At 37.3% G+C, this 27,775-nt stretch overlaps 1 protein-coding gene across 1 annotated transcript in view; it reads left to right on the top strand.

The window, feature by feature from the left end:
* ZFHX4 (zinc finger homeobox 4) overlaps positions 1-27,775 on the top strand; it is a 127,514-nt gene that overhangs the window by 96,341 nt on the left and 3,398 nt on the right. The window contains exons 4-8 of the mRNA XM_042808963.1: positions 4,853-4,969; positions 11,731-11,876; positions 12,012-12,212; positions 14,881-14,998; positions 15,149-20,545. Coding sequence (XP_042664897.1) covers positions 4,853-4,969; positions 11,731-11,876; positions 12,012-12,212; positions 14,881-14,998; positions 15,149-20,545 — 5,979 coding nt within the window. The remainder of the gene's footprint in view (positions 1-4,852; positions 4,970-11,730; positions 11,877-12,011; positions 12,213-14,880; positions 14,999-15,148; positions 20,546-27,775) is intronic.

The raw sequence follows: 27,775 nt of genomic DNA, 5'->3' as shown, positions 1-27,775 counted from the left end.
TGAAAAAAAATCAAATGATGCACCACAAAACAAAATGTTACAGTTTGATACAAACTGCAGGTTAGCAGTCAATATGATGATCATCACTTAATTACAGGCTTGTTTGCAGGAAGCTCAGCCTTCTAAAAGCAATAGTTTTAAATATAACACAGTGATTAGAAACAGTTATTAAGAGGTTGGTGTTGTTATTCCCCTTGAGTCATTATATAAGAAATTAGCAGGCCTTTTTGAAGATGAAATATGACCGCTGGAGGATGCAGTCAAGATCTTGAATGTGTAGGTCATGCTGTTCCTTACTCATGCTCTGCAAGACTAGCCAGAAAATTAAATAAATACTTTCTGAAATATTTGGGTAAATAAACTGTAATTCAGAAGTCAGAGAGAACCCAAGTAGAGTAGCTGAGGTAATCCATAAGAAAATCCACTCTGCTTGCTTTTAATTCAATTTTTTTCTTTCCTTTCATACTCCATGGCTTTTTCGTCTTTGGTTTCTTTTGTTGTTCCTCCTTTCTCTACATTATCCAACACAAACCCATTTCTCCAATCTGTCCTGCCATTTTTTTTTGCTAGTGGTTAATTCTTATCCTGACAATCTCATTAAGTCATTTCTTCCAAATGAACGTGGGATACACCTGTGCTGAACATTTATGTGTACCATTGATTCAGCTTTTAATTGAACATATTAAATAACAAACACCAAATGTATATATGCATATTAATTTATCTCTCATTTCCTATTTATCACTTACAACTTCAGCTGATGGATTAATTCTTTCCCCTTTCATCCGGACCTCAGCCAAAACACTTGCTTAATCTTGCTTTCTCTCTCATAACCACAATTACTCACCCACAACTAGTAGGTCATCCTCATTTAGGAAATTACTTGCAATTTGGACAGTGCAAAAGGGATACTAACGTCAACAACAACAAAATTTAGGACCAAAACAGTCATTACTATCCATTGTTTCATATACCAGTGAAGTTTCCACTCTGACTTTATCTTGTTTTAACTGTTTCATATTTTATTTCAAAAGCTAGTATTTTTCATATGCTGGATGTATTCTCAGCAATCTGGCTTATCTAATATATATATGTGGATATTCATCTAATTTGCTGCTTGTATCAGCTAGGTTGAGGCCTGGATTTTACAATTGAAAGCGCCACACACATTGACTTCATTGGACTCATGAAGGTCATAAGGGTCTTTTATGAAATTGGTATAGAATTGGGGCCCAAGAGTGTAGATTAACATGCTAAATTATATGATGTAGAATATGTAATATGCAATATCAGCCGATTAACTTTGCCTATAAAGCTTAACTCCATTTTCCATGATTTGACAGTTTTAGTTCAGACTATGCTAACCTCACTTTTTTGTGTTTAATTCAAAGTCAGCTGTGAGGAAAAAGTTGATAATGTATAAACTCAAAAGATCCAACATCAAAAGAAATTTTCAGCATTTAGACAAAATAAAACCAGGTGTGAATAAAATATCATATTTCAATAGTAAGTGTTATTAAAGCCATTATACATTTGAATCTGCTGGTCTATTCATTTTCAAAGCTGACATTTGTAAATGTATATAGGCAAGACTCTTGTAAATCTATAATAGAGTATTAGGACTTGTTCTGGAACCTGTGGCCCCATCACACTGTGTTTTGTTGATTTTCAGCAGGAATCACTGCATTTTTTTATTACTGAATAGTATCCTTATTGCTTAGCATTTGAAGTAAGAACAAAAACTTTACTCAAAAGAGATATTTGTCGGTTATTCTTTTTGCATAGGTATGTAGATTTTTTTTTGATAGCACATTTCATTAGACATTCTCACTATCTATTCTAATGAACATGAACGGTCTTTCTAAGGATTTTTTTTTGTAAATTTACTACTTTTAAGTTAGAGCTGTTGGATTTCCATCTTGTTCCTTTGATAGATGTTGGGACAGTGTGAATCTTAGACAGCCTTTCTGTAATTTTGAAGAAAAATATGAGAAGTTGTATTATCATGTCTGTCTATGAAATTTATTCCTGAAGAGAATGCCATACATATTTCTGAAATGAATGCCAAATGTATTTTCTAGAAGTGAGTGCCATTGAAAGCCAAGGCAGGCAATTTGTACTGTGCATAATAATGATATTAATTTTTATGGTGTGTATAAGTTACATTTTGATTAGTTTTTTGCATGATTAAAAATTTGCAAAGTCTTTATGGCCCCCAGGAGCCTACCTGTAATAAACAGCTCTCACCTTCCAAACCATAAAACAGGTCTGCAGCACTTGAACATTAGAGCTAATTGCCTTGCTACATCAAAGGGAGCACCACAAGACTGAGAAAAATCACAGAAGGGGGGGGGGTGGGGAGCAGGGGGCATTTTCACCTCTAAAGGTTACGTGTTTGTGGCTTGGTGGAGCCCTGTAAAGTTATGGCCTCAGAACTGCTGTTTGCGATTAAGTTGATGGGGAAAGTCTATCCCGCAATCTCTCCCTGCTGCTGACACAGAGTCTTTGTTCACATTCAGATTTCTCAAACTGTTGCCAGGGTCAGGCTGAGGTCAGACACCACGATGATGTATAGGAGAACATGTCTGGGAATTTCTCTCACACTTAAAACACATACCAGAAAAACAGGAGAGCGCCCTGCAAAAATTGTCTGATGAGACCCAGATGATACTGTAGTTTTTCTTTTAGTACCTTCATAATTTTCTTTCTCTTTGCCTGACACACACACAATGTTTTATTAATGTGTGCCACGATAGCCCTTACAATTTTATGTCCCCTCAAGATAAGGACACTCAGTAGCACTTTGACACTTCATTTTCCAGCCCAGGGGAACTGGGCCAGTAAATCTAGTAAAAGAAGCAGTGCGACCGTTCCCAAGGATGAGTCGAGAAGGGATTTGCCACGGGCTCTGTGAGGCCACAGGGCCTGACACTGGATACGAGCCTCATGTGTGTTCACTTGGCATTAACACAGCCCGATGCAGGCAGGATCACAGGCTCACAGCATCCTGAACTGTGCTCCCTTGCCAGTCGGACAAACACAGCCCTGCTTCCAGCTGCGGCCGGGATGGCTCCCATGTTTGATTAGCTATCATCACAGGAGGGAGCGGGGTCGCAGCAGGCAGAGTGCTAAAGCAGCACAAGGGGGGATCCATTTGGATGGAAATTTTTTAGTATGCAGTTATTTCTAGGAGAGGGGTCAGTCTTTCTCCCTGAATTGTTCCAAAGGGTGGACATGCATGCTTAGCACTAAACTATTGTATTTCAGTGTCAATGCAAAACACATTGATCTGTGGTTAATTTTTTTTTTTTTTTTCGATTTCCAAATTTGCAGCTGTTTTGTTTGGACTTTTTTTCCTCTCTCTCCTTTTATTCTTTTTTTCCCCCTGATTTACAAAAGGTTTTGAGAATCAGATAGGTTCACCACATCGATCTGAGGGTTGTTTGCCTGGGCGTACAGTTTCAGTGCATGGCTGGCAAGTAAGGCACTAAGCAGCAATTTTTTTTGTGCTCAGCTGCTATATATGACAGAGGATATTTCATTCGGCTGTCAGAATGTTATTAATAAAACATGGGGTGCGAAGAGGGCCACTATTTCCCCTTTCAATCACTATAGCATTTACAATGAAAATTTTATGCAGTGTGTAATTTTCAGTTAATGCTTGACACTTAAAATGTCGGTAGCTGCATTTTGTATGGTTCCTGAAGGGTTAATTGTATCATGTTCCCTGCATAAAAGCTCTGCTTATCAAAAGTGAATAGAAGAGTGTATGCAAATGTGTGTCTGTGACCTTTTGCCTTTCCAGGGTTAATTTATATGGTCATTAAAGATTTTATGAAATTGAGCAGCTTGGCGTTTTGAATCCCATTTTACCTTCACCTCCTAATTTATATAATTCCTACCTGAACTGAGAAATAAGATTTTTTTTTCTTTTTTTTTTTTTCTTTTTTTTGTGCTGCAATGAAAACAGCATGCCATGCTGTGGGGAGTTGCAAGTCTGGTTATCTGGCATTACTCAGATTGCTAAAAATTCATTAAAATGTGACATCAGCACAGTGAGAGACAAATGATCACAGGATGAAAAGGAACAGTGGGCCTTTCACGGATTAGTGCTACACAGCCCCAGCATAGAAACTAACTGCATAAACAGATTAATCCACCAGTAGCAGCATAGCTAAGATTTACAGAATAATTAAATAGGCTTGAGTTACTGTGAAGATTTCCATGTAATCTAGCTGGTGTGAACACGTAAGTGAGGTGTGGGTAATGCTGCTTCCTCAGAAGCCATGTACCAAGTTGTATCGTTTATCCTGAATGGCTCCCCCTGGAGACAAAATTTGAGACTTCTCCCGCAAAGCCAGGGGTTTATATTTAATACAGTACCTAATACCTAATACTTACTTACTGCAATTAGCGGGATACTGCTGTACTAATAGGATTTACATTTGAATTCCCCTTTTTTCTCTTTTTTCTTTTTTGGCTTAAAGATACATTTTTACATGGGCTTGCTTTTGTTCAAGCTGGCATGGTATATGTGTGCATCTGTACGCGTGCGTTTTAACACAAGTAGTTTCTTGCTAAAGAATATGAAATGATAAGCTTTAAATCTGGTATGCTGGTGGGAAGTGGATACTCTGATAAAGAAACGTTCAGAATTTCTGGGTAGATTTTGAAATATTGCCAATTATTCCTAATTAATGTCCAATCTCCTTAAAGGGCCATTCTCTCATTTTCTTCATCTCCTTCTCCCCGTTTTGGCAACTTCTTTAAGTGCCTGAAGAGCTCTTTTGAAGAGTTTTTTACCTGCTGTTGAATGGTCACTAAGTTGGATCTTTTCTATGCTTTTCCCCAGAAGAACAAGGTGAAGATACAGATGGGTCTGCTAAAAGTACATCAGTGGCTGTTGGTGATGATAAGGACTCAAGTGAGAGAGACAATACTGAAGCTAAAAAAGCTAGTAAAGACTCTGGTAAGATGCTAGAATTTTGTCTTCCTTTTTTTTTTTTTTTTTTTTTTTTTTTAGCTTATGAAATGTTCTTTCATTTTAAACTGTCTGGACATTCCCACTACTATTCATTGCATGTGCATTTTGCATGTGATTTCTATCAGTAGCCTCCCATTGACCTATTTTTAATCATAACCATCTGACAGGATAGATGCGGATAAGTTGAAGAATATTACAGGACGACCAGTGAGATTATTTTTTAATCAAATCAGTTTGTGTGCTTGTAATTTTTTAAGCGCCTTTCATTAATCTTAGCTGTACTTGTGATTCCTCTGATGGCATATTAATTTTTCATAAGCATAGGATTAGGTACCACTTGAATTTTTTCTTCAATCAGGTTTTGCCCCGCTTTTAACCCAAAGAATGTGGGGTTTTTATTATTGTTATTTTTTTGTTCTTGCTCTGTGATCATTTACTCCCAAGAATCTGGCCTCTTCCTCGGCATTTATTTGAGCCATTTTGAAAAAAATACACAAAATCCATTGAAAAAGTTTACAGATGATTCAGCCTAAGAAAGAGGAAATATCATTGAAAATGGATTATATGGGTTGGGTAATTTTGATCTCCTGGAATAGACAAAACCCAGTAATGAAAGCTACTGTCTTTGAAAACAAACCCCCATGTCATGACATTTACTTGTGCACAAACAAACCCAGGGCCAGCATCTGGTGTAGATACCCAAGGCTTTTTGTGTGTTTGATTTGGCAAATACGTGACTTCATCCATGCTTTTTATGTATGAGATGGAAATCTATGGTCACAATGAATATTACATTGGCTACTTTTGCTGCACGCTATACCTAGTTACATTATGTTGGATTCATTGAAGCAGAAGAAGTGCTGAAACAGGTTGAAGCCTATTAGTTTCAGGTAGTCGTATATCTTTTTCTTGTACGCCAATGACAGCTGCATACAAAGGAGGTTGTATTCTCCATAAAGATGTATAGTTGTAGAGAAAATATAATTTTACATTATCTTCTTTATATCCAAATTCTCCCATACTATATTTTGCTCTTACATACTAAACATTTTTTCATTAATTAAAAAAAAAAAAGATATACAGATATACATAGCCCTTTCTGTGCCAGATTAATTCAGAAGACTGACCGAAAGATTAAAGGTCCCTTTAATCTTGCTTGTTGACGTGCTAAGGTCACTATTCATTCACAGTTTAGAACCTTAACTGCTCTTCAGTTGCTTTATTTTTAAAGATCACGAATCCAAAGTAAGGCTGATGATGTCAAGGATGATGTTGAGCAAGAAACTGTTGTGGTTTAAAACATACGAGGGCTACCCTGAAAGTAATACCTCTTATGTTGGCACATGATGTCAGAGGTGGATACTGGTGGTGTGGCAGTACAGGGTGAACTTTCCCAACAGTGTTCTGTTACATTTTGTTGCCATGTGAGAGATGGCAGTAGAGGGGCAGTCTGACAAAATGGCGTTTGACATGGAAGTGCATAAGAAGCAAAAGTGTGCAATTGAATTCTTCCATATAGAAAAAAAATTCAGCCACTGACATTCCTCAATGCCTGCTGAACGTTTACGGAGACCAAGCAGTGGCTGTGATCACAGTGAGGTGGTGGATGGTGTGTTTCAGCAGTTCCACTGGTGCAGATTTTAATGTGCATAGCATGCAGGCTCTCTTGTTCATCACTGATGAAAATTCATGGCTAATGATGATGACTATGTCGAAACATATTGTTTTGTAGCTATTTTCTCTATCAAATAGTGTTACTGTGGTCTTTGCATCTGTTGTGGTTTCCATAGAAAGGCATAGGAGGCATTACTTTTGGAGTGACCCACAAATATGCCCCTTTAGCTATCTTGGAAAGAGCTGTCTGTGGTGCAGTAAACCCATACTCTAAAGCAGACATAAGTCTCCTGCAGTTTTGTCAGGGTCTGCCCGTCAACAAGAAAAAGGTGACAGCTATTTGGAGCTCACGTTGCTCACCGTATGCTCTGTCCTACGGAACACTGGAAAGTGATTCAGGGAGTTTGTCAGCCCTCTTATTTTCTTAGGTCCATTTTTCAGCTGTTCAAGAAAGAATATAGTATGAAAACTTGAGAAAAAAAAGAAAAGATGGAATCTAGAAAAAAAATACTGAAGGGGAATTCTCAAAATTCCATCAGGATTAGCTGCTCATAAGGGCCAAGTTTAATTAGGACAAACCTATATCCAGATACCTACTGGGTGCACTACAGAAAAAAAAAAAAAACCAACAAAAAAAAAACCAGCATAATTGTTCTGCATTCCCGTGCCAGCAATTACAAAAATAACATTGCATTAAGATTCATATACAAACAGGGTCCGAAATACAAGATTTGCCTTTGAGCTTTAGAGAAAGCAGTTTGCACAATGAAATCCTCAATCTTTTAGAAACTTTTATTTTCATAATCTAAATTAAATCTCTATATGTATCATGCAGACCATCATCTTAATTTTCACTCAGCTGACAAGTATTTCTAATGACTATATAACTGCTTATGTATAATTGAATGTTAATTTGGGCTTTCTCGTGAATTGAGTGTTGCAATTCTTGCCAGAGAAATCTCAGGAAAACCAATAAATTAATCACAATACTAACAAGTTAGACAGGAAAGTGGTGTGACCCCTCTTTAGCATAGAATCTATTAGACGAGGAAGGATTAACATGTATTTAGTAACAGCATGTTTGTGTAAGCTGTTGTGCTGTATTGCTTACCTTATCTCAAGGAGTAGAGCTTTCAAAATGAGACTTGGCAATATGCAAGTTATATTTGTTGAATATTCATTCAGAATAGAAAAGCCTACTAATGTCTCATTTATATTGTCATTTAAATCTAGTGCCACTTTAGATTAATTATAATCCAAATTACAGCTCTATGCAGTGCAAGAATTAATATGGAATTTATCCAGATTAATACATTTGCATTGAAAATGTAATATGTCTTTGCCATGGCTAAGGGGAGCACTTTTTAATAAGGTAGTAAACATGAGGAAGGATGGAAATTAACCTTCATTATTGCAGTGAAAATTATCCTTTCATTTTCCTCTAATTAGAAAGAATACCAGTAATTATAATTTTAGAATTATTTTGAAGTTGAATAACATAATCTGATGTGTCAGAAATCTTAAATTATGCAATCTTTATCAAATACATGGATTCATAAATAACAAGACAGTATTTTGATTGTAGGTTTTTGAGGAGTTTCTTTCTTTAGCATTCTCCGCTTTATCAGTCACAAAAGTTTATATTTTTGTTTTGGGTTTTCAAACATGCTAGAAACATGATGGCATCTGAATTGTAGTGGAATATGTCATTTTTGTATTAGCAATATTAGACAACTTAACTAATTCTGTAACTGACATTTAATCATTAACTAGTCTGCTTTGTGGTACTTATTTCGAGCTAATGTTGGCTTTTCAGCTAACTGGGGTGAAAGTATGTTATTCATCTAAAACAACGCTGTGTGTTCTGCGTTATAAAATGCATTAAATTTGTATTTCACAATTAAGAAAAAACACAAATGTTTCTCAAAAATAGAAAATCTGTATTTAAAGCATGAACAACAACAGATTTAGTCTCTTCCTCTAGCTGCATATTAAGAAGAGCATACCAGTGGAACACTCAGCTATGAAAACAAAGCTCCACAGGCTCAGAACCGTAACATTTTCTCTCCTCTCCTCTCCTCCTTCAATACCCTATCTGTAAGGCCATAACTTTATTCAGCCTCTCTGCAGGAAGCTCCATAAAACACTAAATCCAATACAGAAAATGAAAAGTTGATACAGGAAGAAAAGGAACTAAGTTTTACAAGCTGGACCATTTGCTTGCACAGGGAGTCCAAACCTTTTATTTTGCAGTTACACTTGTGACAAGAGAGGACCAGACATAAAGTGATGCTCTGCTTTGGGGGATTCAATCCACTCCATGCAAAGGGGCAAGTGGCTTCACCCCAGGTTGAGGAATCAGCCCCTTTTTCTTCAAACCTGTCAGTTACTGTTCTATTGTCCAGATGTAACTTGGGTTCAGTAGAAAGTAACAGGGCTTTGGGTTGACTGAATCCAGAGCAACATCAACAAGGAAAACAACAAAGCCTCTGTAAATTTCCACAATTTATATAAATATCATGGCAATCATAATAAAAAGCTGTGCTTTTATATGCATTTATTGACCCCAGCACAGTGTTTGATGACTCCATAGTTTTATTATATTAACAACAAAAGAGAATTTAACCAAAAAAATACTTGTTTTTATTTAAACAAGAACAGTGTGTTTCATGATTATTGTCCCTTTGAAGTAATCAAGTCATCCTATCCTCTGGTGGAAGATGATGTATAATATTAACCTTTTGTGTACCGAGGCGCACAGAGTGTACTCCAAGCTCAATTTCATTTGCAATTGCATACCAGTGCCAAAAACACTGCTAAATGCATTGTCACAAATGGATTTTTGAGCAGAATTTGGATCCCAATTTCTTTAACAAAATGTCAAAAACAATCTGGTGTGTAGAGGGGAAAAGAAAGCAGAATTGTTTTACTTTGCTTTTTAAATTCAGCATCCTGTATGACAGTGTCACTTTACACCAGCTGAGATTCTGCCCCATTTGTCTTTTTAAAGAAGCATTTTAAAAGTGGCATATGATAGAGGTAAGAAACAGTAGTCAACTGTTAGACATTTTTGACAGTTGGAAATGAAGAGAGGTTAATAATTTGAACCTATCCTTCTAAAGTCTGAGAAGCAACCTTTCTCCGTTAATATAGTATGTCAAGTTTTTACTTTCTATAATTCTTACAGTAAAGACATTTAAATAGTAATGATGTGTTGCCAAGTACATGTGGCTAGGCCAGTGAGAACTGAATTATCATAAACCAAACTGAGTAAGGAAGTGGTATCTTTTGTTGCTGTAGCATGTAGATTTTACCTTTAAGCTTCACCAGTGCTTCAGGTTGGAGGTACATCTCTTTGCTGAGCTATCAAAATGAGGCCTCCAGGAATAGGTTCTCAGAGTGTAAAAATTCAGGGGGGCTCCAGAAAGCAGCGTGTCCAGATATTAAATCAATGCTGATAAACTGATAATTAAAGTAGGAAAATATGGCAGGAATAAACTTCAGTTTGAGTGAGAACATACTGGTCTAAATTACGCCATAAGAAATAATTACCAACTTAGGAATGAGAAACAATGTGTGGGGAAATCAGCTTTAATGTATAAGTCATAAAATATGTTTATGTTGTTTTTTTTTTTCCCTAAATGCCCTTCAGAACATGTCTCTGTGTGATTCAGTTCTCAATTGTTCATTATTTTACCATGAGGACTTGGTATTTACCTTGAAAGCTTTCTTATTTTACCTTGAAAGTTTTCTTATTTTACTTTTCTTTAATGTTGCTCTTTTAATATCAAATGTTGCACAAAGTCTACATAATTGATATAATAAAAAAATACTGATTTTGCTTACAGAAAAATAGAAGTATTTTCTTTGTTCATGTTTACTTTGTTGTCAAAACATTCATGACCTTATTTTTAAATTAATCCTAGGTTATTGTGCAACGAGGTGCAATTTGTTCATTTATATGAACCTTATGTGGATTGAAAAAAATCAAGATAAATCTTCATGCACAGCATACAATCAGATTACCCCTGGACTATATATTTACGTTGAGTCTGATAGCAATCAATGGTTTAGCTTCATTGCATTTCAAGATGTATTTGCACCCAGTGTCCAGTGATAGTGTCCTCACCCTGGAAATAATTTAGTTGCAAATTGACTGGAAGATGGTGAAAATTGAAAGTTAAAATTAGAAATACTCATAATAAACAGCAGAAAAAAAGGTCAGATGATGCTGCACTATGATGAGATTGGAATGGTTGGTAAATGAGGTTTTGTGTTTGTCGTGAGATGTATGTGACATGCCTACCCAATGCTCTTGTAATATCCAGCCTAGCAGAAGAGATTATCTGGCAAATTGACGCTGGAAAGAATTTTCTGATGGACTGGGAAATTAGAATTGCACTCTTTTCTTTGATGTGTGCAAGACTGGGCTACATTACACAGCTAGAGTAGGCATAATATTAAATATAGTATTTAATACTTAATAGTAAAACTGTCTATAGAAAACAATTATATTCTGGTTTTGATCACAAATGCCAGACTATAAAAATTCACAGTGTAAACATCTAAGGCAATCCCAAATGACTGATCTTTGTATATAATTAATATTAAGTTAGGTCTGAAATCCTATTCTCCACAGTATTTCTTTTAAAGCCTCACTATATTTAGCTTCAGAATTGTAAGTAGGCAGGAGTTATCAAAACACCACAATAATCATATTGCTCAGACAATTTAGGAAAGAGAGAGTGTAATTAAACATCAGCAAATTAATTATTTTGGAAAACAGGATTTTTAAGCAAAAGCTGATTTGTTTTGATGTAACACACAAATTCACACTGAGCTGCTAAAGAAAGCATCTTATTGATTAATCTTTAAAGGCAACCTAAGGTTATCTAAACAGTAGAAAACAGTTCATTTTTAAATGTATTTATAGAGTATCCATCAAGGATAAAAGTGTTTTCGTTTTTATACTTATCAGAGTTGGTTTTCTCAAATATATGTATTTTTTCTCAGAACATAAAAAAAAAAAAAATACCCTCAGAGACAACACAGACCTTTGGAATCACAGCTTCTTTGTAAAACAGAGTATTTTCAAGTTTAAAATGTGTTCTTAAAAATTGTTTTTGGAACAGGAATAGTCACACCAGAGAAGGAACCAAAAGTGAACACTGTTGTAGGGGCACAACAACTTCTTCTGGCAAAAGAAGAGGATGGTGCAGCTAAAAAATCAAAGCCTCCAGAGGACAATAAATTTTGTCATGAGCAGGTAAAGGAAAATGTAAGAATTTAATTGTATTCTAGAATTCTTTAAAATAAGAATAAAAAAGAGATGACGTGCTGTTAAAACAGCAATATCAGAAAGTTATTAAAGCACATTGACTAATATCCTGCATCTTAATTTGATGTTTTTCAGTTCTATCAGTGTCCTTATTGTAACTACAATAGTAGGGACCCAAATCGCATCCAGATGCACGTCCTGTCACAGCATTCAATGCAACCTGTTATCTGCTGCCCCCTCTGTCAGGATGTCCTCAGCAACAAAATGCATCTCCAGCTTCATTTGACCCATTTGCACAGTGTGTCACCTGACTGTGTGGAGAAGCTGCTCATGACTGTAAGTGATCCAAATACTGAAGTGCACATTACAGAAATGTATTCTGGCCTCTTGGCAATGAATGTGTTGTGATATAGCATTTTGGTAGCCAGAGATGGGGAACAGATCAGGATTCTCAGTTTCTGTTGCCAGGTTGTCTGTTGACTGATGTCCCTTGGGAATTCTCCAAGGGACTGGTGGTGAGTTTCAAAGATGCTGAAAACCTACAGTACCTCATTGACTTTAGCTTGGAATAAGCAAGTTCCTCTGAGCGTACACTAGTAAATTTAATCTAACACTATCCATGTCTTAGGACTCGAATTTGTAAAAAAACTGAGGACTTTCCTGTAAAATGTAGTGCCAAAATATACATGTATTCCTGTGTATAACTGTGCTACTTTTTTATATTATTTGAATTTCACCATAAAATATCAATAGTAGTACTAATTGGAAAACACAAGTGTCATATTTTTCACTATGTCCCCATTTTTTGCTTTCTGCCTCTGCGTAATGAAGTCTTCAGATTTTTTTGTGAAAAAATATGAGTGTGAAAAAGCCAGGGCAGTTCTTCTGGATAAAGAATACCTGTTTTCAAGTACCTACCCTGGATCAGGCATAGATTTGAAATAGATTACCCACGTTTGGCAGAGTTCAGAAAACAAATCTTGCCAAATTTCACCTGGGAAATCCTGTTCTTCATTGAGAAATGTCACGGACCACATCAAAATAATAAATTTCTTAGAAAAAGAATGTCTCAACACTATGTAAACCAGTGTCAGTAAAAACACAGTCAAGTCTAGGGTTTTTTTATTATTACTACATTGTATTTTCAAATAGAAAATAGACTTTCTAAGACATATAATAGTTGTAGTTGTAGTAGTAGTTGAATTGTTGTCTTACCTTTTTTTACCAGGATACATTCTTGGGAATCTCAGGGATCCTTAAAGATTTATTTCTGTAATCACAGACAACTCATTCATTTATAACATTGCAGTGGTAGGCCAGCCACCTAACCAAAAATGGCAAAAAAGAAGAAAGAATTGAATCTTTAATGGAGATCTTTAATGGAGATGCTTGTGCAAGGTGCTGATGCACAGTGCTGAATTGGAAATCAACAAAAACACTTTGAAGTTCTCTTTCTTCTTTTCCTCAGTTTTCTACTTAGTGTAATTCTGCCAAACTATGTACTTTTGGCCCAAGGAGAATACTGTAGAAATTTAACATTTACAGGCCCTTTTTGGAGACTGAGCAAACGTGAAAAAACCACCATATTTTGGAGAAGAAAAGGCTCTGGGGAAACCTGACAGCAGTCTTTCAGTGTCTAAAGGAGGGCTACAAGAAAGAAGATGACAGAATCTTTAGCAGGGGCTGATGTGACTGATGCGATAGGACAAGGGAAAATGGTTTCAAACTTAAAGAGGAAAGATTTACGTTCATTATCAGGTGGAAGTTTGTTTGTTTGTTTGTCTGTTTGTTTTTTATGATAAGGATTGTGAGGCACTGGAATAGGTTGACCAGAGAGGTGGTGGATGCCCCATCTCTGGAGACACTCAAGGGGTCAAGCTGGACAGGGGTCTGAGCAAGCTAATCTAGCTGTAGGAGTCCTGTTCATTGCAGAGGTGTGGGATCAGCTGACCTTTAAGGTTCCCTTAAAACTTGAACAAGTCTATGATTCTTTGATGTTGAGGATTACTATCTTTATTCTTGAGTTTTTCTTGATTCCCTCTATGCTGATAATGGGACAACTTTGAAATCTGTCCTATTCTCTGTATGTGCTGTAGTCTTTTCTCACCTACTGACTTGTCCCTTATTATTATTATTTTTTTTTTTTGTCAGAGAAAAATGTCTACTTGCAAAACATGATCAACATCATTTAAATTTTCCTAGTTGATAAAACTACTGTTTTCTGTCCATATCTGAACTCTGACAAAATAAATACCATTTAGAGCAAAATGTTCTTCTCTGGCACATTTACAGTTAACTAGGTGATTTTTTTATAGAAGTCCCTTTTGCCCAAATAAAATCAAAGTCACTAAATCTGAATAAAAGAAAAACATGAAGCATCAAACAAAGGATCATGTCAGTTTAACTGCACTGAGAACTATCAGACATCTATAATATCACGTCTTTCAAAGATTTCTGTCTAAATTCAAACATAAAGTGATGCGTAAAGTAGACTGAAGAAGATATTACATGGGGAATTTAGAACAAAGGAAAGAGAAAACCCATATTTTAAATGGCACTAAGTTGCTCCTTCTGTTTGGAAATCATCTTATAATTTTCTTTCATTTGTTTAAAAAGCTATTCAGGTAAGGTAAAGTGTGATTACCCTTAGTCAAGAATTGGCTGCTGACTGTATCTCAGCACAGTCTCTATCTGTGGAGGAAGTCCAAGGAAAATTCCCATTGTAAACCCAACCAACCTTCTTTGTAGTGACATTAACCCCAGTAAAATATTGAATGTATGCGCTTCTGTGGCATCACTTTATTGTGGATTCTTTTGAGTTTATCCTCTTCCAAAGGACAGATAGTTCTCCAATTTTATGGTCTATCAGGAGCCATTATCAAGGACTGAACCAAGGCCTTTGTTTAATCTTGGCAATCTTTGAGATGTGATGGCCTTTTCAATTATAATTTCATGTTGCTTTGTGACTTTTCCTGTAATAATACTGTATTCTTGGTTTTCCAAGGTTCCTGTACCAGATGTCATGATGCCCAATAGTATGCTATTGCCAGCAGCTGCTTCAGAGAAATCTGAACGTGACACACCTGCAACCATTACAACTGAGGGATCTGGGAAATATTCAGGTATACAAGAAAAAAGTATGGATTGCTATTCTTTACCAGGCCAACATAAAGCATACTATGTGCCACTCTTGATTTCTGATGAAAAATATGCTAATACTATGTGTTATTCTCTTTTACTTGTGTAAAACACACGTAACTTTCTTTAACTAGGTGAAAGTCCTGTGGATGAGAAAAATACGCCTGGGATTGATGAATCAAAACCTGGAATGGAAATTAAGAGTGAGGAGCAGAAGCCACCTAAAGAATCTACTGAAACGCCAGATTGGAATAAGAGTGGCAGTAAAGATACAAAGACCACAGATTCAATGCCAGATCAGCTAAATGAACAGCAGAAGAAGCAACAGCTCTCTGTTTCTGACCGCCATGTCTATAAGTACCGTTGTAACCATTGTAGCTTGGCTTTTAAGACCATGCAGAAGCTTCAGATACATTCCCAGTATCATGCTATTCGGGCAGCTACCATGTGTAGCCTTTGCCAACGTAGCTTCCGTACATTCCAGGCTTTAAAAAAACACTTGGAAGCAGGCCACCCTGAACTCAATGAAGCTGAACTTCAGCAGCTGTGTGCATCTTTACCTGTTAATGGTGAACTCTGGGCAGAAGGTGAAAGTATGGGACAAGATGATCATGCACTAGAGCAGGAAATAGAAAGAGATTATGAGATGGACCAGGAAGGTAAAGCAAGCCCTGTAGGAAGTGATAGTAGCTCTATTCCAGATGATATGGGCTCAGAACCAAAGCGAACCTTACCTTTTAGAAAAGGGCCAAATTTTACTATGGAAAAATTTCTAGATCCATCTCGCCCATATAAGTGTACAGTATGTAAAGAGTCTTTCACTCAAAAGAACATTCTCCTGGTCCACTATAACTCAGTCTCCCATCTACATAAACTCAAAAAGGTTTTGCAGGAAGCATCAAGTCCTGTCCCTCAAGAAACCAACAGCAACACTGACAACAAACCCTACAAATGCAGCATTTGTAATGTTGCATATAGCCAAAGTTCTACATTGGAAATCCACATGAGATCTGTGCTTCATCAGACAAAGGCAAGGGCTGCAAAATTAGAACCAAGTGGTAATATAAGTAGCGGAAATAGTGTAGCAGGGAATGTTAATAGCCCCAGCCAAGGAATACTAGATTCTATGAATTTGCCAGCAGTTAACAGCAAAGAACCACATTTAGATGCCAAAGAATTAAACAAAAAACAAGCTTCTGAATTAATTTCTGCTCAACCTACACATCACCCACCCCAGTCACCAGCACAACTTCAAATGCAACTACAGCATGAACTGCAACAGCAAGCTGCATTCTTTCAACCCCAATTTCTAAACCCAGCTTTTTTGCCTCACTTTCCAATGACACCTGAAGCACTCCTACAGTTCCAGCAACCTCAATTCCTTTTCCCATTTTATATACCCGGGACAGAATTTAGCTTAAGCCCAGACCTGGGTTTGCCTGGTTCTGCCACATTTGGTATGCCTGGAATGGCTGGTATGACCGGATCGTTGCTGGAAGATTTGAAGCAGCAGATACAAACCCAGCACCATGTTGGTCAAACACAGCTACAGATATTGCAGCAACAAGCACAACAATATCAATCCACCCAACCCCAACTTCAGTCCCAAAAACAGCAGCAGCAAAGCAGCAAGCTGATGAAAGCAGAGCAAACTAGCTTAGTAAGCACAGACTGCCAGTTGATAAAGGATATGCCACCATATAAGGAGTCTGAAGAGATTTCTGAGAAACAAGAGAAGCCAAAGCAAGAATTTACTACTGAGAGTGAAGGACTAAAAGAAAACAAAGATATGAAGAAACCAAAATCCTCCGAACCAGCCATCCCACCACCCAGAATAGCTTCTGGAGCAAGGGGGAATGCAGCCAAGGCTTTATTGGAGAACTTTGGTTTTGAGCTAGTTATCCAATACAATGAGAACAGACAAAAAGTGCAGAAAAAAAGCAAGACTGGTGAAGGTGATAATACAGACAAACTAGAATGTGGAACCTGCAGTAAGCTCTTTTCCAACATTCTTATTCTGAAGAGTCATCAAGAACATGTGCATGGACAGTTTTTTCCATATGGGGCATTAGAAAAGTTTGCTCGACAGTACAGGGAGGCATATGACAAGCTTTATCCAATTTCTCCATCCTCTCCAGAAACACCTCCACCACCACCACCACCTCCGCCACCACCACCACCTCCTCCTCCTCCAACTCCTTCTCAGCCTTCTTCAGCTGGGGCTGGAAAAATTCAGAACACAACTCCCACTCCTTTGCAAGCTCCACCACCGACACCACCACCACCTCCTCCTCCTCCACCACCACCTCCTCCACCACCACCACCACCATCTGCCCCACCTCAAGTCCAGCTTCCCGTTTCACTTGATCTCCCACTCTTCCCTCCAATTATGATGCAGCCAGTGCAGCATCCTGCACTGCCTCCTCAACTTGCTCTCCAGTTACCACCAATGGATACTCTGTCTGCAGATCTTACCCAGCTTTGTCAGCAGCAGCTGGGATTAGATCCTAATTTCCTGCGCCACTCTCAGTTCAAGCGTCCACGTACACGAATCACAGATGATCAGTTAAAAATATTGCGGGCTTATTTTGATATTAACAATTCCCCAAGTGAAGAACAGATCCAAGAAATGGCTGAGAAGTCTGGTCTTTCACAGAAAGTTATCAAGCACTGGTTTCGTAATACACTGTTTAAAGAACGACAGAGAAATAAAGATTCTCCATATAACTTCAGCAACCCTCCCATAACAGTGTTGGAAGATATCAGAATAGATCCTCAGCCTTCAGCTGTCGAACCTTACAAGTCTGATGCATCTTTTAGCAAGAGGTCATCTAGAACACGGTTTACTGATTACCAGCTTCGTGTCCTCCAAGACTTCTTTGATACAAATGCTTATCCAAAGGATGATGAAATTGAACAACTTTCAACTGTTCTTAACCTACCTACTCGAGTTATTGTTGTATGGTTCCAAAATGCACGGCAGAAAGCTCGCAAAAGTTATGAAAATCAAGCTGAAACTAAGGACAATGAGAAAAGGGAATTGACGAATGAACGCTACATTCGAACTAGTAACATGCAGTATCAGTGCAAAAAGTGCAGTGTGGTTTTTCCCAGGATCTTTGATTTGATTACGCACCAGAAAAAGCAGTGTTATAAAGATGAAGATGATGATGCTCAAGATGAAAGCCAAACTGAAGATTCCATGGATGCCTCAGATCAAACAGTATATAAGAACTGCACAGTTTCTGGCCAAAATGATGCATCAAAAAACCTGGCAGTCACGGCAGCAAGCTCTGGCTCTGGTTCTAGTACTCCTTTGATTCCATCCCCCAAACCAGAGGCTGAGAAGGCTTCTCCTAAACCAGAGTCGACTGAAAAACCAAAACCAAATGAAACCGTCTCTAAGCAAACTGATACATCTTCCCAAAGTACCAAACCAGTACAGTCTGCTCCAGTAACCCCTTCTGATCCTCAGCCCTCTGCTTCTCAACCACAGCAACAGAAACAATCACAAATAATAGGGAGACCACCTTCTGCATCACAGACTACACCTGTTCCATCCAGTCCTTTACCCATTTCAATGGCTCCTCTACAGAACAGTCTACCTCCTCAGTTATTACAGTACCAATGTGATCAGTGTACAGTTGCCTTTCCAACTCTAGAACTTTGGCAAGAGCACCAGCACATGCATTTCCTAGCAGCCCAAAATCAATTTATTCACTCACAGTTTCTAGAGAGACCAATGGATATGCCCTATATGATATTTGACCCCAATAATCCTTTGATGACTGGACAGTTACTTAATAGTTCTCTTGCTCAGATGCCACCACAGACTGGCTCATCACATGCAGCACACCCTGCTACAGTTTCTGGTTCCATGAAACGAAAGCTGGATGATAAAGAAGACAATAACTGTAGTGAGAAAGAGGGAGGAAACAGTGGAGAAGATCAACATCGTGATAAGCGTCTAAGAACTACAATTACTCCAGAGCAGCTGGAAATACTCTATGAAAAGTACCTGTTAGATTCCAACCCCACCAGAAAGATGCTAGATCACATTGCACGTGAAGTGGGACTTAAAAAGAGAGTTGTACAAGTCTGGTTTCAAAACACAAGAGCCCGAGAAAGAAAAGGACAGTTCCGTGCTGTTGGTCCAGCCCAGTCCCATAAAAGGTGTCCTTTTTGTCGAGCTCTGTTTAAAGCAAAATCAGCTTTAGAAAGCCACATTCGCTCTCGACATTGGAATGAAGGGAAACAGGCAGGTTATAGTTTGCCTCCAAGTCCTTTGATATCGACTGAAGATGGAGGAGATAGTCCGCAAAAATACATATTTTTTGATTACCCATCATTGTCATTAGCAAAAACGGAACTATCAAGTGAAAATGAATTAGCCTCCACTGTATCAACGCCCATTAGCAAAACTGCAGAAATGTCACCAAAAAATCTCTTAAGTCCTTCTTCTTTTAAAGCAGAGTCTAGCGAGGATATAGAAAATTTGAATGCTCCTCCTGCTGACACTGCATATGATCAAAACAAGACTGACTTTGATGAGACTTCATCAATTAATACAGCAATTAGTGATGCCACAACAGGAGATGAGGGGAACAATGAAATGGAGAGCACGACTGGCAATTCAGGGGATGCAAAGCCTGCATCACCTCCCAAAGAGCCAAAAACACTTGTGAATGATGCTCTAACAAAAGCTGCAACTACACCTACCAACGAGAATACTGATGATAAATTTCTCTTTTCCCTTACAAGCCCCTCAATACATTTCAGTGAAAAAGACGGTGATCATGACCAAAGTTACTACATTACTGATGACCCTGATGATAATGCCGACCGCAGTGAAACTTCAAGCATAGCTGATCCAAGTTCACCTAATCCCTTTGGAGCTAGCAATCCCTTTAAATCCAAAAACAGTGATCGGCCAGGCCACAAACGTTTCCGAACACAAATGAGTAACCTTCAGCTTAAAGTTCTCAAAGCTTGCTTTAGTGACTACCGGACTCCAACAATGCAAGAATGTGAAATGTTAGGGAATGAGATTGGTCTGCCCAAACGTGTAGTCCAAGTCTGGTTTCAGAACGCACGGGCAAAAGAAAAGAAATTCAAAATTAACATAGGGAAGCCATTCATGATAAATCAGACTGGGCCTGATGGGACAAAGCCAGAATGCTCTCTATGTGGTGTAAAATATTCTGCACGTTTGTCCATAAGAGATCATATCTTTTCCAAACAACATATTACAAAAGTGAGAGAAACTGTGGGAAGTCAGCTAGATCGGGAGAAAGATTATTTAGCTCCTACAACAGTTAGACAGCTGATGGCACAGCAAGAATTGGATCGCATAAAAAAGGCTACTGATGTGCTAGGATTAACAGTACAGCAGCCGGGCATGATGGACAGCAGTTCTCTTCATGGGATCAGTTTGCCAGCAGCTTATCCAGGACTTCCTGGGCTTCCTCCTGTTCTTCTACCTGGAATGAATGGTCCATCCTCCTTACCTGGATTTTCACAAAGTTCAAACAGTAAGTCTATAAATTTGTTTAGTCATTTTGTATAGTCACCATTCCATTCTAAAACATTATATTGTGCATTCACGTTATTGGGTGATGGAGCACTGGAACAGATTGCCCAGAGAGATTGTGAGGTCTCCTTGGAGACCATCAAAAGTCACCTGGACATGGACTGAGCAACCTGCTCTAGGTGGCCTTGCTTGAGAAGGGGTTAAACTAGATAAACTTTAGAGATCCCTTCCACTCTGTGATGATTCTGTGAGTAGCTAAAAAATATTGCAATGAGATGAATGTAGCACCATACAAGGCTGTCACTGTGAACTGGGCTATATGTCTGACTTCCCCTAATCAGAATATATAGGTTTAATTGAAATCTAAATAACAGAAATGTTTTTGAGCCCATATTAGGCTTCTGTAACATCAAAAATATAGCAATAGCATTGTTATTGGAGATTTTTCATTTGTTTATTGTTGTTGTTTTTCTGAATAATATTACTGTAGGCAAAATGTGGGTTAGAATTTTGTCTGTAAAATCTTTGAATGCACATATTTTAAATAACATCTCATGAAGTACAAAATAGTCATTTCCACTGTAGTGTTTCATCAGGCATTTAGTCCACCCCTTAAGACAGTGTAATCTGTTAATTCACAGTAAACACTAAAAAACTCTGCCCCAAACCCTGTAATATATTTCTGAATAATTGAAATAGATAAGTTTTCTGTTGAAGGTGATTACTAATAGTAGTTTCAATATGATCCAAATTTCAGGAGTTTTTGAATATCTTCTACTCCTAGTTTTTAAAGACATTGTGGACATACACCACTTTGCTTGAATTTGTGCTTTTAAACTGAGCACATAACTCTGCTGGCTGGTTTTTGCTCACATTGGAAAGTACTTCCTCTTAAAATAACTGTGATAGAAGTTAGAGAATCAAGATTTCTGTAGAATGATTTGTTTAGTCCTCAAAGGATGAACTTATTATTTTTATTTATAGTAGGCTCCAATTTTACAGAGTTCATTGTGAGTGCAGCGTTGCAGACTGAAGTTCTCTAATTGATCCTCAAACTCTACACATTTATATCAAATACATGTACAGCAGAGGTAGAGAGTTGGTTAGGACACTTCACCTCATTCTATCAAGTAATTCAACTTGCTAGTAATCTCTAATGTTTTTTTACAAAACAACTAACTTTGGCAAATGAGGTAGGGGCTTAATCGCTAGTGTTGTTAGGCACACTAAGACTATAGCAATGTTTTTTCTGCTACCCATCTCTGCTTTGATTAATGATGACGATGTTATTATTTCACTAAGTAGTGGTCAAAGTATCTCACTTTTCTCTTCATTGGATCAGAATGGATTTCACAATGGAGTTTCTGGCTGACTGCCCTCTGGCTTTGGTAAAATATTTATTGGCACAGAGAGTGCATATAAAGGAAATATAAAGTTGTTGTATTTCCTTCTTAATGGCATACAGTGTCCAGGTCCAAAAATGGCTGGTTGTTGTTCATTAAAATTATAGATATGGTTTCTCCATATAACTTTGCTAAATGCATATATCACTCTGGAAGTAATGCCTCCTACTTATTTCCATGGAAACTTCTACAGATAAAAAGAACACAATAGTGTTATTTGATAGAGCAAATTCTCAGCTGAAAAACACTATTCTTCAACATAGTCATTAGCATTAGCTATGCATTTCAACAGTGATGAGCAAAAGCCTGCATGCTGTGCTCATAAAAATCTGCACTGGCAGAGGTGCCTTACTGTTTCGTACTGCTATGATGATTATCATTTCTAGGAAAAGACATTGCCCATATAGTCCATCTTTCATCAGCTTAAACAGATAGAAATCAGAAGGTGCCGAATTTGGACTATACAGTGTGGTTGGACAGTCCAGTCTAGAATGACATTGTGCTCTATGGTCTTCAAACTGGTATGGCTCCTGGTTATGGGCTGCAAGAAGAAGATTGTCTTCTCCAGCCTGTCTCTGGAAGCTTTCAGCTTAATCAGCGTCATAAAGTAACATTCAGAGTTGATGGTCAGTTTGGGTTCCAGGAAATCCAGAAAGATCATTTGTTTCCTATCTGAAATGACAGTACACATCACTCTACTCACTGAGGGCTCTCTTGATTTTTTTTCTTCAGTGGGAATTCATATATCACCACTTGATGGCCTGTTGTTTTGACTCTGGCTTGTGGTGGTGATATCACATTTAATCATGCGTAATGACGTGATCCAGGAAACTGTCACCTTTTGCCTTGAATTGGTTCATTAACCCCTACAAAACTTGCATATGGTGTTCTTTCTGTTCATATGTTAGCAATTATGGGACCCATATGTGGCGAACTTTGTGATATTCCAGTATTTCCACCATTGTTTCCAAGACATTGAAGCCAATACTCAGCTCCATAAACAGTTCCCTAGTCTAATCTGCTGATTCACATGGATGAGCTGATTGAAGTGCTCTTCATTTTGTGTGGTGACAGCTATGCATGCTGTCCAGAATGTGGCTTGTTTTTCATGTTGCTGTCTCCATTGCTGATATGCAACACCCACCACTTCACTGTGCTCATTTCCACTGTTTGGTCTCCATAGCATTCAGCAAGCAATGAATGCCAATGGATACCATTTTTTTTGCACGGGGGAGTTCAATGACACATGTTTGCTTCATGCATACTTCCATGTCAGACTGCTCCTCTGCTGCCATTTATCACACAGCAACTAAATTTAACAGAATATTGTCAGGAAGGTTCAGACTCTACTGCCATAAAACCAACACCCAGCTCTGAAGTTGTGGGCCAACATAATAAAATGGGAGGCATTACATTCAGAGCAGCCTTTGTAGATTTGTTTAGGTCAACCTTCAGCTAAAATGGGCTTTGTCTAAAATGCTGAAATAAATTTGATTGGGAACATATTATTACATTCTTTTACTCTCGATAACAGGAAGTGAGTCCATGTGCAAAGTGCTGCTGGTGAATGGCTGCACAACCATGGTGGCCTTTCAGTTGTTTCGAAGAGCTGTTTTTGAGAACATTACTTGGCCTTGGCCAAAACTATGCATGTGACCATTCTCACTGTTTATCTTTACAAATCACTGAGTTAAATCTTTAGAGTATATTCCCTGGTACTGTTTAACGTACTAGAATTAATTCAGCCTCAGAATCTATGTATTTTTCTGTTAGTAATATAAAAGCAAAATGCCAGGTAGACAGGCCTACTGATCCATAGTAACTCACTTTCCTTATTTTCCAGTTTTCACAAATTATCTCTTCTTTGCGATAAACATAAATCATTAGTATCATAGCATATACAGCACACTGCCAATTGAGATGGATTTTTAGCCTCTTTCATCTTGCATCTTCTTAAGGTTAATTAGCCCATTGTGGGCAAGGCCCACTGTGTAATTCAGCTTGTACAGTCTTGTTTTTTTGTTTTTTTGTTTTTTGTTTTTTTTTCTTCTGCTATATGCTAAATAACCCTTACATCCCGTGTTGGATCCTTGGCAAATACTTGAATGTATAAATCTCTATTCCCTAATGATACAAAAATGGAGCAGTCACAGTGAATGGAAAAAACAGATTATTTTAATCATTCCTTTTAAAATAAGTAATAGAAGTTCTCCAGTATGGGCTCAACACTAGTATTTCCTGCAACTAATTAACCCATTTCTATTTTCTCACCTAGACTGCTTTGGTTGATGAGTCACATTCATATTTGATGCTAAGTGTTGTTTAAATAGGACTTGTTTAGTTCCTAGAAAACTTGTTTTTGGCTATGATTTTGCCAGCACTGTGAATATTCTCAGTTAGCAGGACAATTGCTCTGCATCATCCTCTACATCAAGGATTTTGTTGAAGCTAACTCCCTTATGAGTCACTTTCAAATTCTTCAAGCCTACTTCTTGTGAAATTTACTGCAGTTTCTTCATTTGTCATTCAAGTGTCATTTCTGCATTTTGGCCCAATCCTGAAAATGCACTTTGGAAGAACGCTCACTGAGACTTCCTATGTTTAAATATTTACCAGTTTGCATTGATTTTTATGGTATTGGCATTTCCTTTGGCAAATGTCAAAGTTAGTAAGAACCTCACTTCTAAAAAACATATTCGCAGTTTGCTAAGATAAGGAAATATTGAAACTATAATAATAAATATAAAATTTAAAATTCTCTCCTGCATTTCTCTTCTATCATGATAGACAAATAAATGAGCCTGCTTAGTTTCACTTGTATTATGAAGGATTTCACTTCAATATTCTTGCATCCAACGTTGTTTCTGGGTTTCCAAAAAACTGAATACAACTGACTTTTTCAAAATACTAGTCTTTTTAAAATGCAATATTTGTTTTTACAAAAGGTTTGAAATGGAACAATAATCCTAAATCATGAGGGAAATATTCATACATTTCATTTTGTCTCTTTTGTTTAATGCTCAGACTGGGCTTCTATTTGCAAAGTTTACTGCACTCATTAAAATAAGATTAATTTCTTATTTCTGAATGAAAGGACCCATCAACTTTAAACTTAATTCAGAACTTTGTTCTAAAACAAGTGTCTTGCAGTGTGAGAATTATTATGTGGTTGTAGTATCATATGTCTAAAAATCTTCTCACCTGTGGAATATATTTTTCTAGATAACACATTTGTATTATCTTGTGGGCATTATAGCTATATTCAACTCAATATACTTCCTAAATATGGAGTTATTTAGTGGAATTCTAATTCATACAGAATTTTAGTTCTGGCTTGATTATGTTCTTGAAGTTCTTTCTTGTTTTCTAGATGACTTTAGATAAGGGAATTCACCTGCTGTTTTTATCTGTTCTCGAAATTTACACTTAATTTTCTTCTTAATTTCATGTTACATTGTAGAAAACTAGTGCATAATTCTGCCTCTAGCTATTAATACTTGTTCTATGTCATCGCCCATTGCCATAGTTTTTTTTGCATATCACTTAAGCCTGAGATCCTTTGAACATTCACAGCAGCTTTTTTCAAGAATGCACACATCATCACTGGGTAAAATTTACTTAGTAGTTTTTAAAATCTTGTCCAGAGAGCAGCTTGATTCAACAGCAATTACTTTCCACATTATCAGGACACTAAATTCTGTTCTCTGTTTGCTTTTGGCCCACTGGTAGCTCTTTCATTTCTATATCTTTAGTCCTCTAATTCCTCTAAGGAAAAGAAAAATCTTTCCTCTTTGGGAGCCACTTAAAAGAGTTACCAGAACTAGAGTGCTTCTTCATTATCAGCGAATTTTCGATTTTAAATCTCTCAAGTCTGGAAATGTAGCATTTATTTCACCAAGTTTTCTTCTTTTGATTTTAGAAACCTCGGCTCCACATTTTCCCTTCAGTAAAATAGGTAGATTTCACTCTACTACTACAGCCTGCATTCTAAGCATTTCAACCAAATTCCAAATAATAGCTGCAAAATGTAATAGATCTTGCCCGCTGTGGACATCATCAAGATGAGGATAATGAAGACAACATGATGTGTAAGGGTTGAAGAGAGTAAGAAGAGAAAGAAATCAGAAAAATCTGATGTAGCTGACAGCCCCCCAAAAATGAAAAAGCTGGGGCAGCAGTTCATACTGATTGCATCATTCATGAATTTTTCATCTACAGTATTTATCACTTGAAATATTTTCTTCAGAATCCGTGCACAATTGCCTGTTAATTCCTATTGAAAGGATAGGGGCAAGCAATAGCATCTTCTGTGTCATTGTGCAGTAACTGTGACAATTACCCACTTTTTAATTATAACTGTTGTGACTCGTTTCACTATGCTATCTAATCCATGCTCACAATGCATTTTAACTCCTTAATGTTCCCCTACCATCAAATAGGAGTAATGACATGGTGACAAACATTAAATGGTCTCTTTGTTAAATCTGATAATTATTCCCTTCGACTCCTAATTGCTTTATTCCTAAGCAGTGCTAAGCACCTGGATATTGATGATTTAAGTGTCATTCTTGTTCACTCCATTAGTGCTTTCTAGTAGCTAATATCCTTCTAACCACCATTACAGAACCTGCATTTATTGTTCTCTTATCTGTGCACTAGTACGCTGTTCCTGGTATTGCTTCACTTGTACAGTTCTGTGTACATCACACATTTTGTGTGCTCTTTTCTCTAGAAAACTTACTTGCCTGAAAATATGATGCAAAGTGTAAAGTATAGCCTTTTGAAGTTAGTTGCCTTTATACCCTGTGCCATCATTTAATTTTCTGACCAACTATGCATTTCACAGAAGTTGCTTTTTAATAGACTGTTACCAGTCACTGCACTATATTGGGTACTTGAAACAGAGAGAAAATTTCTTCAATTAATATATGAGACATTCTTCTTGTGTATATGCACTCTCCAGTCAGAACCAGTCCATCTTTAGGTTGCTTTCTCTAATGAGGTGGAGGACACCTTGCCTGCATATTTCAAGGAAACTGAGAATAGCAGCATTCCTGTGTCAATGCATTTTAGTGCTATTACGCTTATTTCCCAGCAAATACAGCACTGACCTGATTGTCACTGTAAAGATGAGCTCTGTTCATACTCTCAAAAATGAAAATGTAAGCTGTGTGGTGTCCCAGTAATTAATAGCATTGATCTGATTGCTTGTTTTCTTGGATTTTTGAATGGTTGCTTCCTGTTGATATTTACTTATCTAAACATCTTTATTTCTTTATTATTATTGCATTTTCGCCCAGCAATTTGGATAAAAATTCCTTTTTATTTGAGAGCTAATTACTTGAAGCAAGTACCATAATTATCAGGTTTCTTAGGTGAAGGATGTGTGGGTTATAACATCCCAGAGGCATGATAAAAATTAGTTAAAATGAACAACGTAGTAGAGATCTCTCAACGTATCAATTAGAAGGAAGCTCTCTTACTGTGTTTAATGCTTCTTTTCTAATAACCTACTATTGAGGCTGCAGAGGAAAATGAACGGAAACTGGAGAGTGTTATTTGTACAGGTATGAATATGATTCAGCCAATGGAGCTACTTTGACCTCCACTGCCTTTTGTGGGACTTTTCTATAGGGAGAGATTTGTGCGTGACCCCCATTCTAGTACAATCAGGATTATAATGTGAGTAAAAACTGTTGCTTTTGCTGTAGATTGTATATTATGAATTTAAGACTGGAAAATTCACAGAAATGCACTAAAAGCATTTTAAAAGTGTTGTTTATTCATGCCATGGGTAATTCCAGAATGCTTGATAAATGCTGAATGTT

Source organism: Centrocercus urophasianus, unplaced genomic scaffold (genome assembly GCF_019232065.1).
Source record: "Centrocercus urophasianus isolate 14NV4802_14NV808 unplaced genomic scaffold, USGS_Curo_1.0 seq_11, whole genome shotgun sequence".
NCBI classification, from domain to species: domain Eukaryota; kingdom Metazoa; phylum Chordata; class Aves; order Galliformes; family Phasianidae; genus Centrocercus; species Centrocercus urophasianus.
The sequence above is the reverse complement of the archived record's forward strand: the minus strand, read 5'-3'. Positions and strand labels throughout refer to the sequence as shown.